At 39.3% G+C, this 17,673-nt stretch overlaps 1 protein-coding gene across 1 annotated transcript in view; it reads right to left on the reverse strand.

Moving 5' to 3' along the window:
- Positions 1–17,673, reverse strand: part of LOC107093204 (unconventional myosin-IXa-like) — a 182,769-nt gene that overhangs the window by 49,785 nt on the left and 115,311 nt on the right. The window contains exons 10-11 of the mRNA XM_015388090.1: positions 3,736–3,852; positions 2,270–2,404 (exon numbers count right to left, since the gene is read on the reverse strand). Of these exons, the coding sequence (XP_015243576.1) occupies positions 2,270–2,404; positions 3,736–3,852 (252 nt within the window). The remainder of the gene's footprint in view (positions 1–2,269; positions 2,405–3,735; positions 3,853–17,673) is intronic.

Raw genomic sequence — 17,673 nt, forward strand, 5'->3', positions numbered from 1 at the left:
AAAGTCAAAACAATAAAAAAAGGTTATTTCACCTTTCAATTCCATGATCCTCCACGGACCGGTTGGTCGTTGGATTGCCAACTTGAAGAGGGAGGATTTGCCATCAAAGAGAAAAAACACGTAATATGTAGCCAACATTTGGAAGAAGAATGTTTTCAAGATGACTTGGATAATAGCGCGTTGTGACAAACACCAGATACAGCACTGGGACTTGATCAACAGCCAATACCGCACCATGACGTCACAAACCAGTAGGTGGCAGTAGTGTTCTTTGACAAAAAATTCAAATAAAAATGACTCTTAATTAAAAACACTGATCATTTATTGAACAGGATGTAATAATCTCAGAGTTAAAGGACTTTCAGAAGTTTGAATTCTGAATATCACCGGACTTCTCCTTTAAGGTAGACCAAGAAGAGCATATAGATGTGGAAGGAAAAAAAAATCCAATGTTTTAAACCTTTTTTTTTTTTTTTTTTTTTTTTTTTTTTTTACAAATAAAAATCTGTTGTAGGCCTGCTATGGATCTCTGGTTTGGTTTCAGCAGCTTTTCCAGAGTCACTGTGGGCTGAAGCAAAGATTAATGTGTTGTAGGAGGAGGCTCGCATCTTGATTGGGTTGTGCCAGATTGTTTTCCAACTTCTGCTAATGCATTAAAAGAGGGTGAAATGAAACAGTCAAAGCTCGGGATAAAGATTTCAAACCCAACCCTCTTCTATTCTTGGCCGACCTATTTGCTGAACTTTTTGGTCATCATGATGATCATTGTCAACTCAGCCATTTTTTGATTACTGGAGTTACAATGAGATTTAATTACACAAAGTACAGCTCACTAATGTTCATGGAGCAGATCATTTTAACAGCTGGACTCATTTTAACAGATAAACATAATCTGAAGGCATCTGGTTGCACTGTTTTTATTTAGGAGCATCATTGTTAAGGGGGGTGAAATACAGGTTCAGTAAAAACAAATCCGTATTTTGAGCAAAACGCTTCTTTATTTAGAAAAAGGGTGATTACGAAGTGAAATAATATGGACGATGTGGTGAAGAAGAGATTGAAATCTACATTGGAGAAGGAGGATGAAAGATGGAGTCTGTAAAGTTTAGTACGAATAAAACAAGACGGGAAAATGGCCGCCTGACTGCGGTACAGCAACACTTCTCTTCACCTTTAAGGAAGCTAATCCAACAAAGCTCCATGTTTACTGTCAGGGTCAGAAATATGGTGCTACTCAAAGCGATATTTAGACTTTTAAAGGTGTCAAACAGGATTAATTTTACTAAAAGAACAGGAAGACCTTATTGAGGCCTAGCATGCTAATGCTAATGCATGCTTTCATGAAAGCTGGAGAAAACAGATTTTAATGTCAGCTTCTTTTGTTTCCCCTGCATTTCTGCTGCATTATCCTTCTTCTGTTAGTATGGTTGACTTTGATGCTAGCGCTCTTTATCACGGCCGTCACCAGAAGGCCCTGACTTGAAAATCAAAGTCGGTTTGAACCGACATTTTCTGCGTCTGATTGCTCTGCAGTGCTTTCAGAGCTCCTCACTATTCAGACAGATGTTCATTTTGACCAGAGCAACATGTGAAGAACAACCACAGGCGGGTCGCTCCTTTACTCCACCAGCTTCATTTATCACAAACACAAAAGCATTTCTGAGCAGTTTGTAACAGAAGCAGGAGGGAAATTAATCCACTGACATCAGGCTATCAAGGGAGCTGGAGGCTATCCGTGCACACATGCTTAAAAACTAAAGATTAAGTCTAACCTTGTCAAAAAATAACAATAGGAAAATAAAAAAAAATAGGTTTAGGAAAGGAAAGAAAAGCAGAAACATTGGAAAATAAATAATGAAAAAAGAAAGTAGTAAAATGAAGCATGGAGAGGAGAGGAGAGGAGAGGAGAGGAGCTTTGCATTGCAAAAACGGTCTAGAAATAAGTAAATACAATTTTAAATTAAGTGTATTTACCCTTAATTTGAGCAGGTAAATAAGATGATTTGCCAATGGAATGAGATTTTTTTTACACTTAAAATAAGATAATTAGATAATATGCACTTGAAATAAAAAATACAATTGTTTCTTCTTATTTTAAATTTAAATTGTCTTGTTCCATTGGCAAAGTGTCTCACTTAAGTCCTCAATTCAAGAAAAAATGCATTTATTTTTAGAAAAAATGACTTATTTAGAGCTACTTTTCTGCAGTTTGATTCTGGGTCACATGACCTCTCCCTCTGAGTACACCTGAAAGCAGTGAATCTTTTACCTGCTCCAGCTTGAAGATGTGTTGGTTGAAGTAGTGTTGGAGACGCTCATTAGCGAAGTTGATGCAGAACTGTTCAAAGCTGTTGTTCTCGTAGTCCTCAAAGCCAAAGATGTCCAGCACTCCTATGGAGAGGAGCTGGAGGGAAAATACAAACAGCATTTTATTTCCACCTGCTTTTATAGGACATGTAGTAGAGAAACACAACATAAAACACCAACGTTGCAGCAGCTCTGTGGACGTCACACATATTTGCTGTGCTTTATGATCCTCTGCTCATTTTTATGTGGACAGTTTTTAATGGTGCCTGTCTTTCTTTCCTGGCAGCCCTGGGTCTGCAGTTCGCTCTGTAAATGTTGCTTTGATTCATACAGTCATTCATCTTTCCTACACACCACCTCCAGGAGGCAGTCGCTCAGCGAATGCCTTTAATTATGAAATGGACTACATAAGCTGTTTCCAATATCATTTCACTCACTTTATTCCTATCTGCCCGTTTTATTCCTCTCCAAGGGGCAGTTTTTTTATTTATTTAACCGTAAACACACATGAACGCAGGTGGAAAACGTAAACTGAACGGGAGAACAGTGACCTTGATACAAAGTGCAACCTGGTTGGCCCCAGATGATGTCAGCGCTGAGGCTGACGTACAGTGGGACATTAGACGGCTGTAGGGAGTAACATGAGCTGAGGGGAACTGGATGCCATCTGCCAAAACGCTCCTGGCACAGACAGATGAACGCATACACCCCCCACCCCACCAACAAACACACCCAGCTTCTAATTTGTGAGATGCTCCCATTGGGCACAACTTGCCAGCTGCCAATCTAACACACCCACCGTCCAAAGAGGATGATGAAAGACTAGAGAAGCAACAATAGACAGAGGGATGAAGCATGTAGGCTTGCTGCTTGTGTCTGGAGGTAGATTTTACAGCCCAGACTACAGCTCCTCTTCATAATCTAAAGTAGACGATGATGCAAAACACTTTGGAAGTGCGGCTTTGGTCCTGAAAGTTGAGTGGCTTTATCTACGTCTTGTCCAATTTCCCGTGTCTTATTATTCATGTTCCAGTGAATAATCCGAAGCTTTTAATCTACATTAAACTAAAGTGAGCGGAAAAGTATTGCTGCTTTCACTTAGTGAGAGCGAACCGTGTTCCAAGGCTGATGCTGCAGAGATGCATCCATTTACCATTAGAAGATCCAAGTCTTGATGCTTTAGCCACAGTAGCTGGGCTTCCATTGACCATTAAATCCTGCAAAAATTTACTTTTAAAAATAAACAAAAAAAAATCTCTCTAGGAAGGATGATTCTGCTGTGTGTTTGGTTGAGTTATCGAGTGAACAAACTTATTAACATGATTTTTTGTGTATCTTATTTAACTGAAAGACAAAAGATAAATCTGTCTTTTAGTTAAATAAGATAACCTTGTGATGTAGATGTAGCCAGCGTGTTCCTGACCCTACCTTGGACTTGTCCTCCAGGTCCTTGTTGTTGAGCAGAGCGTGGTTCGTCCTGAAAACGATCCAGTCGAACAGTGCGCTGTACAGAGACTTGGCCATCGAGTCTCTCACCGTATTGGCCTGAAAACGGATTAAAAACAAGCATTGCAGAGGATCAACGCTGATAAAAAACAAACAACAAAATAGTATCCAGTGAACTATTTTGTAAGATTTGCAGCTCTAAATATAGGGCTAAAAGACAAAACAATTACTTTCAAATATTATGCAAATTTTTTGGGGTTGGCATTGGATTACAAAAGATAAAAGATATTGTTTACATTAAATTACGTTAAAAATACTAGTAATTCATCAGAAAAATGATATCAAGATTCGTCTTACTTTGGTTGCACTTCTATTACAATATAACTAAGACATCTGAATACTTCAGCAAAAGCACCAACCGTAGGAATCATCAATCATTAATTGATAAATCCTGTATTAAAAAAGATAAACAGGATTATCAGCAAACAGGATATCCTGCTACCTAACTCCAAACATTCCATCCTGACAGAAACCAGAAAGCTTTGTTCCTTTAAAGTCCAGTTTCTTTTCATGATGGATCAACTCATTACTATGGAAGCTGAGAGCGGTCGTACTCGACTTTTTTTTTCTTCCTTTGCCTTCCTAAGATAATGACGTAACTATCTCGTTATCACGGTTACGTCATTAATTGTTTTCCTGAGATACCAAGATAATTATCTCGTTATCACGAGAAAAGAGTTATCGATTCCTTGAGCTAGCGAGATGATTAACCTGTATGAGTAATGAATGAGGCTGACAAAATGCCCTGGATTCCCAGTCCATCCGTGCCTGCGGGGCCCATAGCGCAGTAGTGGCACTGCATGTGCGCAAATAATCCGTTTTTTTTGTGTTCTTTTTCTTTTCACTCATTGCCAGGTTATGGTGGATGATTGGATTCCATGGGATACAGTAGAAACAAACCAGACTTTAATGAAAATCTTTAACCTGGGCTAATTTTTGGGGTTCAATGCATGTTATACCTGTTACAGGCGAAACAGCGGGGCTGTTGAGAAAACACTTGGAGGCATAGGTCTAATTGCTTAGGAATCAGAAGTGGAAGCAAATCATGAAACAAACAACATTGTCTTGCTACCTAAAAGTTAAACACGGGATTATTTACAGAATGACACACAGGCTGCCATGACTCATATTTATAAATCCTCTCCTGCTGTTGTGGTATTAAAAGGATGTAATCAGTTTAAACACACCAATCATCTCGTTATCACAAGAAAACGGCTTTCTTTAGCTTTAGCAAATGAGAAAATTAACTCTTTTTCTCGAGAAAACCACCGTAAAAAAGTATCGGAGGGACATGACCACTCTGGGCTTCCGTAGATTACTGTGCTGCTTTATGAACAAACAACAAACAACCAGGAAAACAATCAATATTCATACTGAACTGTTTAGACTTCAACACAAACAGTGTCTGAGTCTGAGCGATTATTCCAGTTTTTGTAAAAACTGTCACAGAAGAATAAGACAGACAGATTAATCATCTCTCTTCCTGGGAAATGAATCAGCACCATAATCATGACTTAGCTGAGGGCAGAAGTTGAGTTCAACTGAACCGACTGGATGATGGAAGCAGTTTGAAGAAAAGCTGTAGAAGTTGTTCTTCATGACTGCTGACATTACTGCACTGGATACTTTCTCTGTTTACACAAGTTAAAACAAAAAAGAAGGTAGTTTTATTTATTTTTTTGGTTTGTTGTTATAGGGACTGTGGCAAAGGTCGAAGGGCCAGAACCAATCACTGGCCTCTGTAGGAGGCGTTGCTTAAGTTTTCTTTTTAATGAAAAAAGGAGCTAAAATGCTGACCTGAAAAAAATGACAAAAACTCAACCTATGTTTAGAGAAGGTTTGATATTTGCATAAGTTTTATTTAGCTATGACCAGTTAGAAATATATATTCTCAAATTATATTAAATCTAAAGTGTGCTTTGGAATTAGGATTAGTTACATCTGGGGTCCAATAATCCTGAGGCCTGTTGTTTTCAGACTTAGATGCTTGGTTGTAAAAATCTTTACTTAGAATTAAAACTAAACCAAAGTTTCCTATTTTCTGGAACTAATTTTCTTGTGTGATTATTAGTCTAAAAGAGGGATTTTAAAAAACTGAGATTTCTTATTCAACCCTGAGAAGTCATGAGTAATATGAAAAATCCCAGTCATGTTGTATTACTCCCTGTAACTCCATTAAAGATGTAGTGCAGGTGCACCAACTTTGAATGACTCACAGAAACTCAGCCAGCTGAGGTCAAAGCAGCCAGCTGCCATGATGAAGAAAGACTGCACTTCTAAAAGCAGCCTTTTGCATTATTGATTGATTCAGATATTTTTAGTAGTGAGGGCTCTGACGTCTCTAAACCATCACTGTTATGCAAGAACGATGTAAATGATTTAATGCTAAATCAAAAGAATCTCATTTTAAATGCCACAATGGGCCTCCAGCATCGGTAGATTGGATGTGGCACAATGCATCTAGGCAGCTGCAATTAGTGCCACGATGATGTGCACTGGATGCACGCTCACTGAGCATGTACCATCTCTGTGTTTCCCCATGTAATTCAATTATTCAACACAATGAAAACATCTTTGTAGTTGGAAGTAGCAAGGCTGGAAACAGATGGGTTTAAAATATGCTGCTAAAGAAATGTACAGAAAAGTGGTATCTGTAGGAGGCTGCTGTGGACTGCAACAGTTGTAGCTGGTAAAGCAGCTCCTGGTGGGTTTATAATTACATGACTCTGGGAGAAGGAGGCCATTTGTCTCTCTCTGTTTCCACCTCTTTCTTTCTCTGTTTGAAGGGGGTGTTTAGCAGCAGCATGAGTTCCTACTGCACGTGGCCTGAGAGCTTCCTCTCTCTGCACTTTGCCACAAGCTGCTTGCTTCCAATGTGCATTTAAGTCCCTCTTGTTTATGTCAATTACCTTATCAGTATTGCAAGCTCATTCGCAACATACAGCTGCCTGCATGGCATGCTCACGGCAGCTTTATGTTCTCACTAAAACACTTTGAACAATGTGAAACTAATTTGAATGCACAGAAGCAAATCGCACAGTTCTCTATTTCTTTTTTTAAACACTAAAAATGGAAATTATTGGTTACATTAGTGAGCTTTAACTGACTATTTCAGAGTCAAAATAAATCCTTCCCTTAAACATGTATGCCTTGTAACATATTCAAGTCAGACTTGTTTAACGTTGAACTGAGTTTTGACTATTGCTACTTCATATGGATCAAAAAAGGTCCAACAAATAGCTGTTTCAGCTTAAAAATCCACAATCGTAATTAAGAAAAAACCTATAAGTGTGTAAAAAAAATCAATCAAAATCAGCCTTTATTGTAGTTTTTCAGAGAGGAGAATTTCAAAACCCACTGAGTCAAAAGGAATCTTTTCAGTCAGGCTTGCTAAAAACAGGAAGTACATCTATATGTGGATGCAATGTCATGTCAATCCCAGTTCCAGCTTAGATCATGATACTCTCCACTGTTAAAGACTGAAAAACAAGACTGTTTGAAGGCCAAAACCCCGGCCGAGTGGGTCATTTGCAATATTTCAATTCATTGGTTTGAATACATTTGTTTTTTTCTTGTTTTTTTAGACTTGATTCTTGTTCTGGTTATCAACTCTTCCAGTCTTACTTTCAATTTGATTTCTGGACTTTCAATCTTTCCCTCACCAAGATGGCTGTCAGGTTTCAGAGCACCTGAACAGCACTAATTGGACTGCACCCCCAGCTCTTGCTGGACAGGGGAATCTTTTAGTTTTTTTTCTGTTCTTTTTGTTTAACTTATGAATGCTGTGTTTACAGTTTAATGGGTTTTCATTTCCTTCTTTGATGTAATTTAGCTTAAAAAAACTGAACTGTATCGTATTATTTCTTGTGAGGGTTTTTATCAGTGTGTGTGTATGTGTTTATCCTTGTGTGTGTCATTTGTCTGTTTCGTCACATATGTTTCATTTGTGCAATCAGTTGGTTTAGTTACATATTTTTGCAGTTAAATCCTGTTTTTTTTTAACCTTTTTTTCTATGAGCTCAGACTTTATTTTTGTAAATTTAACTTTTTGGGTCACAGTAAAAACAGTTATTCTAATGATAGCCGCTAATGCTATACTTCTAGCTCAAATTCAAAGTCATCGTTTGTGGCGTACCGTTTCTTTGGAGGAGCTGGGTGAAAACAACACCTGGATGGACGCCACCAAAGAGTCTGCGGCTTCAAAATGGCAGGGAAGAACACGAATCGCAAGTGAATTCGGAGGTGCCAACATGCTGCCATACAGAAAAAAATAAGGAACGGGTGGGCCTGTAGTAGCAGTACCGCACGTGTGTGTGTGGACGCGGTTGCATGCATGTGAAGTTGTGTGCGCGGGTGCAAATGCATGTAGGTGTGTGTGTGTGTGTGTGCCTTCCTGTGCATGTATCTGTCTGTCTCTCTGTCATAGAAGAAAGAAGTTCTACTGATAGACTGGATATTAATCGTTTAAATGTCAACTAGATACCCGACACAGTGACACCACAGCCAGATCAGACGTTGGGGAAGGAAGGGAAGTCTGTTGCAGAGATGTTGGGAGACTCCCAACCTGACGCCAAAGAGCAGAAAGTCCTGGAGAACTCAATGGCAAAGTAGATTGGGCGTTCTGGCCTGCCTGCAAGGACCATTGAGGATGAAGACTTTGTGGATATGATGAAACAAGCCGACAAAAGGTTCAATGTGTGCAGATTGATATGTTTAAAAAAAAAAGAATCAGTGTGTGGAGAAGTTCTATTCTGTACAGTAAGCTACATATGTCACAAAGAGAAGCGGTTTTTGGAGAAGTTCTTATTTACAGTGTTGACTAAAACAACAAAAATTACAAAAATTTGACTAAGACTAAAATTGATTTTCGTATTTTAGACTAAGACTAAAAGTGGGAAGGCAATGACTAAATATGACTAAGACTAAAATAGATTTTTGTCATTAAGACTAAGACTAAATAAAAAAAGCTGACAAAATTAACACTGGCAGGCACACTTCGACATACAGCAAGTATGTTGAGAAATTTTGAGCACGATCAGAATTTCCAGATGTACGTCAGCGAATGCCATACGTTGGCTGTAGAATACAGATAAGTGATCTGATCGTTGACATATGTTAATTATAAGTTACTCATAAGTCATGGCATCTAGCTTATCCAAAACCTCTGAGTAACGTGTATATAAGTTATGCATATCTTATCAAGAACTTATTTCCAACGCATATCAACGTATTTGACGTGTTCCAGACGACTACTGAACGTGTTTCTAACTCCGAACTACTGTATAATGGCGTACTGGCAGCGTTTTGGTATAAAGGGGGTTCTCAGGAGGGACCATGCGCCTCTAGTCGCGTCGCTGCTCCCCCCCGGACTCTGACTTGTGCATCATTTCTTGGGCATTAAGCTGCGTTATGCATAAGTTAGGCTGTCGTTGGACATTATTTCTGGACTCATTATGAATACTCTATGTATACGCCCAACATTTAAAAAATACATAAAAAGTTTAGAGCATGTCAGCCTTTTAGGAGATTGTGGGACGTCAGGCATACGCTAGCTAAATCGACAAGGTGTGATAGGGACTTTATAATGATATGATGAAAATATTAAGTTGCTGCTAAATTTTGACACAAAAAATAAATAAAATTTCCTTTGCAATGTTTGCTGCAAAAACCAAATAAAGTAAACAAATGCAGTTTTGATCACAAACAGCCACTGTGGTAAATTACAGACAGACAAGCCTCTCCACAGAGGGATTGGTTGGGTCTCCAAGCTGCTGGACCCTGACCTTTTTCATGACTTCTTACACTGAAAAACCTGTGTTAGTGGTTCTTTCTTAGGTTCCCTTGGTCACTGGTCAACTGATCTGCATTCTAAAATGCTGTTTTACATCATCTACAAATGACCAAACTTAAAAACTAACTAATAACTTGGGGAAAAAAAGAGATACATTTCAAATTAAACTTAATTAAATAGCATATAGTATATATTCTATTAATAACCAGTAAAACAAATCAAAGATGAAATGTTTGTTTTATCCATTTTTTCATCGTTTTAAGTTTTTGGTACCACTTTTGCACAATTTACAGGCGGTATGGTCTTGCAGGTAAAGATGTAAAGCAGGTAGGATGTGATGCAAAAAGTCTGTTGTTCCAATTGCCTTCTTTTTTTGTTTTGTTTTACAGGGAACTCCAATAGGATTGGTAATGTTCCTGTTGACCATTGTTGCAATGATATCCACAATGTCTTATAACATTACAGACTAGCTTACTGTGAACTTTTCTGCTGTTTTTCTATACTTTGATGCATCAGGAACATGTGGAGGAATCTCTTTGAAGCTTGATGGGAAATATAATGATTCACAGCAAATATGTTCTCATGCATTTCCTCTAAGGAACATCTGCTGAGATATTCAGGACTGCTGAACAAGAAACAGCCGCACAACTGGACAAGATTTTCTTTTTGAGCCAATCTTGGCCGCCATGCCAACAGGGATAGAAAATACAAGTTCTAAGTTATGGTGATTGCTAGGGATGTAACATCTAGAGATTCCAGATCGTGAAATCTAAGGGGCAAAATATCTCTAATCAAAGTGAAGTTTAAGAAAGGAAGCGCTGTCCAGCTGCTGTCGGTATAAAATTATTTGGTAAATTAGGACAGATCTTTTATTAAAGGTCCCAGATATAAACTCACTGCTTCTATTTCGATACACTGTTCTCTTTTTGAGAGTGGTATTTGGAAGAAAGAAAGGAAGTAACTCTTGATGTTGCCTTGGGCTTGATCCAAATACCTCAAATTGTAGCTCCCGCCTCCTGTTTCTGGCTCCTACCCTTCCCCTTTCACAGGGTCAACACTAAGAACTCTATCCAGGGCAGGAGAGACACTCTGGACTACTGTTCTGAATTAGCACAGCCTTACGAACATCATTAGGTGGCAGACACACATATGAAGGACGCTTGTCAAATTGGGACTATGGCCTTCTGGAAAAAAATTCTCCACTGTGAGATCAATAAAATCTATCTTAACTTTACAAAAAAAATGAGCTACACAAATGTAGCAAAAGACTAAAAATCTCCAGCGTAGAAATAAAAAAATATGAAGGTGTACTCAATTTGCATGTGTCATGCAGGGTACACTTGAAGAAATAATTTACTTTTGTTAAACTTCATGAGGTGGGCTGTGCCTATATGGCGTCTCATGCAAAGGATTGTGGGCAACTACATAGTTCTTAGCAGCAACTAGGGAAGCCAGCTGGTCCCTATGCTAACCCAATTGATGCTAGGAAACATTTGATTCCTTTTCCTAACTCCTTCCTCACTGCCAGGACTATTCAGACAGCACTTTCTATGGCAAACATGGACGCACTTTCCACGTTAAGCATACTTATTGATCTGAGGTATTTGGATTGAGCTTAGGTATTTTGATGGCTGCGAAGAGGCAACTGACTTCCTGGTTTGGTTATGGAAGCGTAGAAGAAGTCATTATCACTTCCAGAATATTTGTGTTATGAACTGTTTGGTACTTAACAGAAAAAAATAAGGTAGATGTTATGCAAGATAACCACACTATGAACATCAAGCCAAGCTAAACAGCTGGCTAACAGTGCTTAACCTACGGTGACCAGACGTCCCTGATTTCGGGGTATAGTCCCCGTTTTGGATAGCTTGTCCCAGGCCAAAGCGGACCCTGGAAAAGTCCCAGAATTTTACCAGTTTTATAAATGAGGGGGTAAATGTTGCATGTAGACTATTATTACGGTAGATAGAGCATGTGAGCATGTTGCACGCAGAAACAGCAGTTAGCTAGCTTGTTGGCAGCTGTTAGCATGTAGATGAGGAGCAGAGTGCATAACTTCTCAAAATGACAAAGCTCGTTATCATAACCGGTCTCAGCTGCCCTGTGTTATACGGAGTGTGTTTATCATTTCATTTGATTTTAATTGGGCTGATCATTTAGCCTGGTTAACACAACTAAATGGGAGATGAAAGGTGTAATTTAGTCTGTCCCTGATGAATGAGACATCAGAAGATTGTTAATGAGAACAACCCATTATTTTTCAAACCATGTCTGTGCCTATTGGCCAATGCTCAGATAAATAAAAACTAAGAAATGCTGGAGTTTTTTTGTTGTGTTTTTGTAACTGCTTATTTTCTCTCTTTTTTTGCAATTATTTACTTCAAATTAAATCTATATAATTTTATTATGATTTATAGTTGTGTCCCTTGGTTTTCAGTAAGACTCCTTGGCTTAACCTTCTACTCCATCAGTTAAGATTGGAGTTTCCAGAAATCAAAAGTAGGCTATCCAAATTATTTTTCTATAAACTTTATATCAAGACTCAGGTTAATCTTAATATACTGTACTCTCCTGTTCTCATTTGTTTAGATAATGAAAAAACACAGTGTTAATAAATTATGAGAATGCGGTCAGTGTCTACATGCTGTGACCAAGGATATCATAAGGTTAAGTTCCCTTATTTGGTAACTCTATGCTAAAAGCTCAGGCCTGTTCTTTTATATAAAGAGTAACAGAAGTAAAGCAGTAGAGAAAGTAATTCAGGAGATGTCCTGAGATGAGCCATCAATCCCACCTACTGCAACCATACATCAGGTGGTAACCGTTGCTAGAAAATTTGTGCTTTGGGTCTTTGTAGAGTGGTAAATCTTTCTTTGGACGTTTTAAACACCATTTCTATTGATATATAGGGACTACTTTTTGGTTAAAAATACAAATTATCTGGGTATAAGTGAAATTTATTACAGATTATAAATTTATTTGTAATGCTAGTCAATGCACATTTTATATTTCCAACAAGTTTTGGTAAAAGAACTGGGGGAAAAACAAAAACAACTTTAGTTCAAAAACTTTCTAGATATTAAATAGAAGCACCTGACATGTACCAATGCCTGTTTAAAAGTTGCGTAAGCAAATTAGTACATTCAGCATAAAAAAGTAATTTTAATTTTGGATTCTTACTTAAATTAAGTTGTCCTTTACTATAACAGCATAATTTCAACTAATGTGTATTTAATATCTTAAAGTTGTAGAGGACAATCTTTTATTTCTGGGTGGATCATCAAAATGAGTGGTCCTCCTAATTGTAAATCATTCTGGTGATATGTTTACATAAGGCCGTCCTACATGCTCGTTACGTTAGCTATATTTTTCTGCGCATGCCACTTTCAACCGCATATCTGTGGTGAGCAACGGTTTCAGACAGTCATTTAAGCTCACTTTTCTCACCACCATCCTTTGAAAATGGCTCTTTCATCTTTTCTCTTTTTTTTTTCCTTTTTCTTCTTCTGTTTTTCTGCTCTATTTACATTGCAGTGTCCAAATAAACTGTAATAATTATAATAAAGCAATTTATATGCATGAAACAAGTGGAGCAATATGGCAATAGCCGTACTGCTCCACTTGTGAAAGTAAAATCTGTTGGGCTCTTTTTGGCATCAAGACAATTATTCTTATTGCCACATTGCCAGACGGGACACTGTTAAAAAAAAGAAAAAAAAGAAAAGAAAATGGCCAAGGGTCGTAAGAGAAAAGTGTCTACTTAGTGTATGAAAAGAAAAGAAAGGCCCCAGAAGATATAGCCCAGGATGCTTTGTGCAGAGAGCTCTCCTCACAAAGCACTATGGGATCTGCTGTCACGGCGGCCTGCTGTCACTACCCGACAGTGGTGACTAATAACAAAGATGGCACAGGCACAGCGAAGTGGAGGAGGAGTTACGTGACCAACGGAGCAAAAAGCAGCGATCACCTGTTTGAACTGCAAGTTAACCGAGTTCACTATAAAGTCCACGATATACGTAGTCCCCAATGTATGTGGACACAGTAAATCTGTATGAGCTATGAGAATAGCACATTTTAAATAGGGCATGCACAAGAGAAACAGACTGTGTGCACTCTTGCACATGCATTATTTTATAAATTTTTTTAAGTGGAGAGGGCAGGTCTTTTAAAAAAATCCTCCACAATACCTTTAAAGTTTGATCAAAGTGTGAAGAGACAAGTCTGTATACAGCCTCCTCTTCACCTGGCTTAAAAACGCATAAATAGATGACACAGAGTTTTCTATTCTTAGCCACACTTCAAAACAGGGAAGATGGAAGAAGGTAAAGCAGATGTTTAATGATGTTAAAAGGTGACTAAACATGTCTGCATCTGGAGTCAGAGTGGTAAGAAAAAAGGTTTCAACAGCTGAAATTCCATTAAACAAGGCTGAATGAGGACCCAGCTACACATCTTATGCTCCTCATCTTTATGCTCCCCCAAAGAAAGCAGGAGCATAAAAATAATCCCCACGTCACTGCTAGAAAACAATGCAGCTAAAAGTTTTGCATGCTGAGTGAAGATTAATCTATTTTATGTATTTAAGCAAATCTTTACCCAGAAACAGCAGTAAATATAGCGGCTGCTTCACTTATTGTGTGATGAAACATGAAAACACCTGAATCAACAACAGACCATCTGATCTTTTCAGTCACTTTTTGGCTGACGTCTGGGAAACGCCGAGCTCTGCAGAGGTTCATCTGCTCACCAAGCGAGACACCTCGCCCAAATCTCCCCAGGACGAATGTGGGTGGATGGGACAGCTGCCTAGCACACTTTCTCAAACATTCTTATCCAAGTAGAAAGAAATTATTTCTGAGAAGAGACTGCAATTGTTGCCAGCTCCTTTTTTTCCTCCCCACATTTCCTTTGCATAAAAACAGGCGTGTTATGGATTCCACAGGTGGCTTCCACTCGCTCCCACGGCCTTCGGTCAAATCAGGCCAAACTTTAGTTTCACTATAACTGGAGCCAGTTTTATCTCTGTATGAGGATTAGTTTAAATGTTAGATCCTAAGAAGCACAGCATATTTAAACTATAAAAACATATCAGGCAGATAAAACTCTATTGTTTTTTTTGATGTAGTCTCCTGAAAATCTGATTCGTGGCTCTCAGACTCTTTCCTTCCATTTGAATTTCAGTGAACACAACGACCTAACCATCCATTAACAGAAGCAGTTTCCTCTTTGCACTCTCCCTTTACATTTTCCAGGTTCTTGGTTTTTCGAGGTCCGTATTATGATGGGACAGAGAAGATGTTCTCCTGGCATGCCTCCTAAACAACCTATTGGCCTTCAGTAGTGATGCACCAATGAAGCAAGCGTGTATACATACTTACTCACATCCATATATGTACTCTTACACTAATGAACTGATGGTGTTTTGAATGAGTGAAGCATTAATAGAGGTGGCAGTAAGTGTCAGTACCTGATCTGTCCTGGAAGCACAATCTGTCCATCCAGACATACAGTACATCTGGATCACCACTGACAGTAACCTTATAAAACAGTACTGAAAATAATGGAAGTATACTAAGCTATATTGTGAACTTTACTGACAGAATGGATTCTCATAAGTCCTTTCTGTTGCCCGTATAAATTCTCAGTCATTCGGGTCATGGCAACCACAAAACAGGTTTAAATTGGAAGGCAAATACAAATGCATTTCAACACGTTTCCCGGAGTCTTTTGTCCTCTCTAAAGTCATGACCACACATGCTCAGAGAGGTCCACTGTTTTTGTCCGTGTGTCTCTTACCTTGCTCTTTAGATTAAACATTATCAAATCAAGTCTGGAAATGTATACCAAATAAAACAAAAACCGACTGTAGCCATATACAGTGCAGTTATAAAAGCAGAAACAATGCAGCAGTATTAGCAGGCAGCAATTGCGGCGCAAGTGGGAGCTATGCTTAACAAGTGTGACTTTATGCAGCTAGACTGTTAAGAAGATGTCAGAGTTGTGAGGGGTACTTTCTTATGCAAGAAGGGGACAGAAGAAGAAGCCTCTAGCTTGTTAACAGGAGAATCTCCTGGTTAGCTTAGCATAGCTTAGTGTGTTAATGCGTGTTTTTTAAACATGGGTCGACACGCTAACAACCAACCCGCTAACATTTGGCTCCCTTCCCACTGGCAAATTAAAAGCTGGGTCTAACCGTTCGCTGGCAGCTGTGTGGCATCCGTCCCCCCCACTGCTGTGCATCTGCTTACACCATCATGCTGGGCTACTTTTGATGGAGTCACCAGTGTGACAGAAACCAGGAAAGTAAACAATGGAGAGCAACATATAAGGAAGCCAGAGGCTAGCAAATGTGTCTTTCGCTCATTTGTCCCTCCGAATCAGTATTGTGTTTGTCAACGATGACAAAATAATTTTGTTGCAGTCCTTTTTTTAATGATGATAACGAGAACTGACAAGCTAAAAATTGATCTCTGAGGATGAAGATATCGGTCATGGTTGTGAGCTTTCGTTGACGGGATGAGACTAAAGAAAAATGTTAGCAGGTGGTCTGGTCTGTCAGACGTTTAAACCGCATCATAGTGCTGTATCTGTCAGACAAGCTAAGCAGTATTAGCGTGCTGCTTCATCCTGTTTGGTCATGCCGCCCAACTGTCGTACAGCGGGGCACTTTCTGCATGACTACATGTACCACGGCAGCAGCGGTGGGGGATAAAAGTAATGTGAAATGGTCCGTAACTGCGTGCTCAACTCTGACGATATCTGCTCTTCCGGCAGTGTTTATTGAATGTAAGCATTTGTTTTTGGCTTGTTAGATCAGACAGACTGGCGCGATGTGTTGACCTCCGTATGTTGAACTCAACGTAATTTAGCGGGTTAAACATGCCAATCAGAGCCGAGGCGGGTTGCATCAGTGAGCCGCTTTCCACTGCCTTTAAAAGCTGATTCTGGGTTCAGATGGGTTTTCAGCCAGTGGGAAAGTCTGCTTAGCAAATCTGGGGAGGTTTTTATGTAGTATTTTAACCAGAACTTAACAACAACTACCAGGATGTCATCACTTGTACTGATAATTGGGTTAGAAAAATCTGGCATCAGTGTTATCCCAGCTTTTAGCTTACATCTGACGGTTGCCATGGAGACTGGGTCCAAGCCCACCAATCCCTGCTGCCATTCTACAAAGTGACTCTTTAAGCACCCTCAGACTGAGCTTGTTGATGAGATGAATAGGGCTCCTCATAACCTCCTGCTTAATTAGGCTTCCATGTCATATCTAATATTTACCCCCGGGAAACAGAAGGTTCTGTTCTACCGATCAGAGGTTCACAGAAACTCTGATCCCATAACTAGTGATATATAAACTGGCCTTGAGACAACCTTTATCAGAGTGGTAATTCTCCCACAAGGTTAGATTTCTGATCACATCGTCTGAGCCTCTGCTACTCGCTGTGCTTTGGAAAATGTGCATTTGTGTGTGACTGAAGGAGACGGAGACAAAAAGACTGAACAAGAATCTGGTTTCTGGCTTCTGTTCTGTATATTCCAGTGGAGGTTGCACATTCCTAAGAAAAGAGCACATGACTGGAGTGAGTGTGTGTGGTGGTGGTGATAGGGAAAACTATTGTTGAGCTAACTGGGACAGCTAACAGGCAATCTACATGCAATGTTTCCTTCCTCAGACTAAAGACCCGCAGCCACAAACAGAATGAGTTCTTTGACTAAATCCTTCTTAAACGCTTTAGGAACAGCAGGATAAACAGTGAGGGCTGAACTTTACTGCTCAGATTCGCTGCAATACACTTCATCAGTACCTATCTAGGTCAACTGAGGCGCCCAGGAGGTATAATAATCCACAGACTGTAGGTCTACAGGGCTGCTGTTAGGGAACACTGCTACCGCTTTACTCTGGAGGAAACAGGAAGCTGCAGAGGAAGAGACCCCCCATCAAAGAGACTGAGGAGAGGTGGGGGCTTAGGGGAATGCCACCACAATCTCCTCAGATAGGCAACAAGGATTTCTCAAACTTAAACTGAACCTCCCTTCAGATCACTCAGGAATAAATGTTTCAATTCAGA

This window comes from Cyprinodon variegatus, unplaced genomic scaffold (assembly GCF_000732505.1).
Source record: "Cyprinodon variegatus isolate N-32 unplaced genomic scaffold, C_variegatus-1.0 Scaffold413, whole genome shotgun sequence".
Taxonomy (NCBI): Eukaryota; Metazoa; Chordata; class Actinopteri; order Cyprinodontiformes; family Cyprinodontidae; genus Cyprinodon; species Cyprinodon variegatus.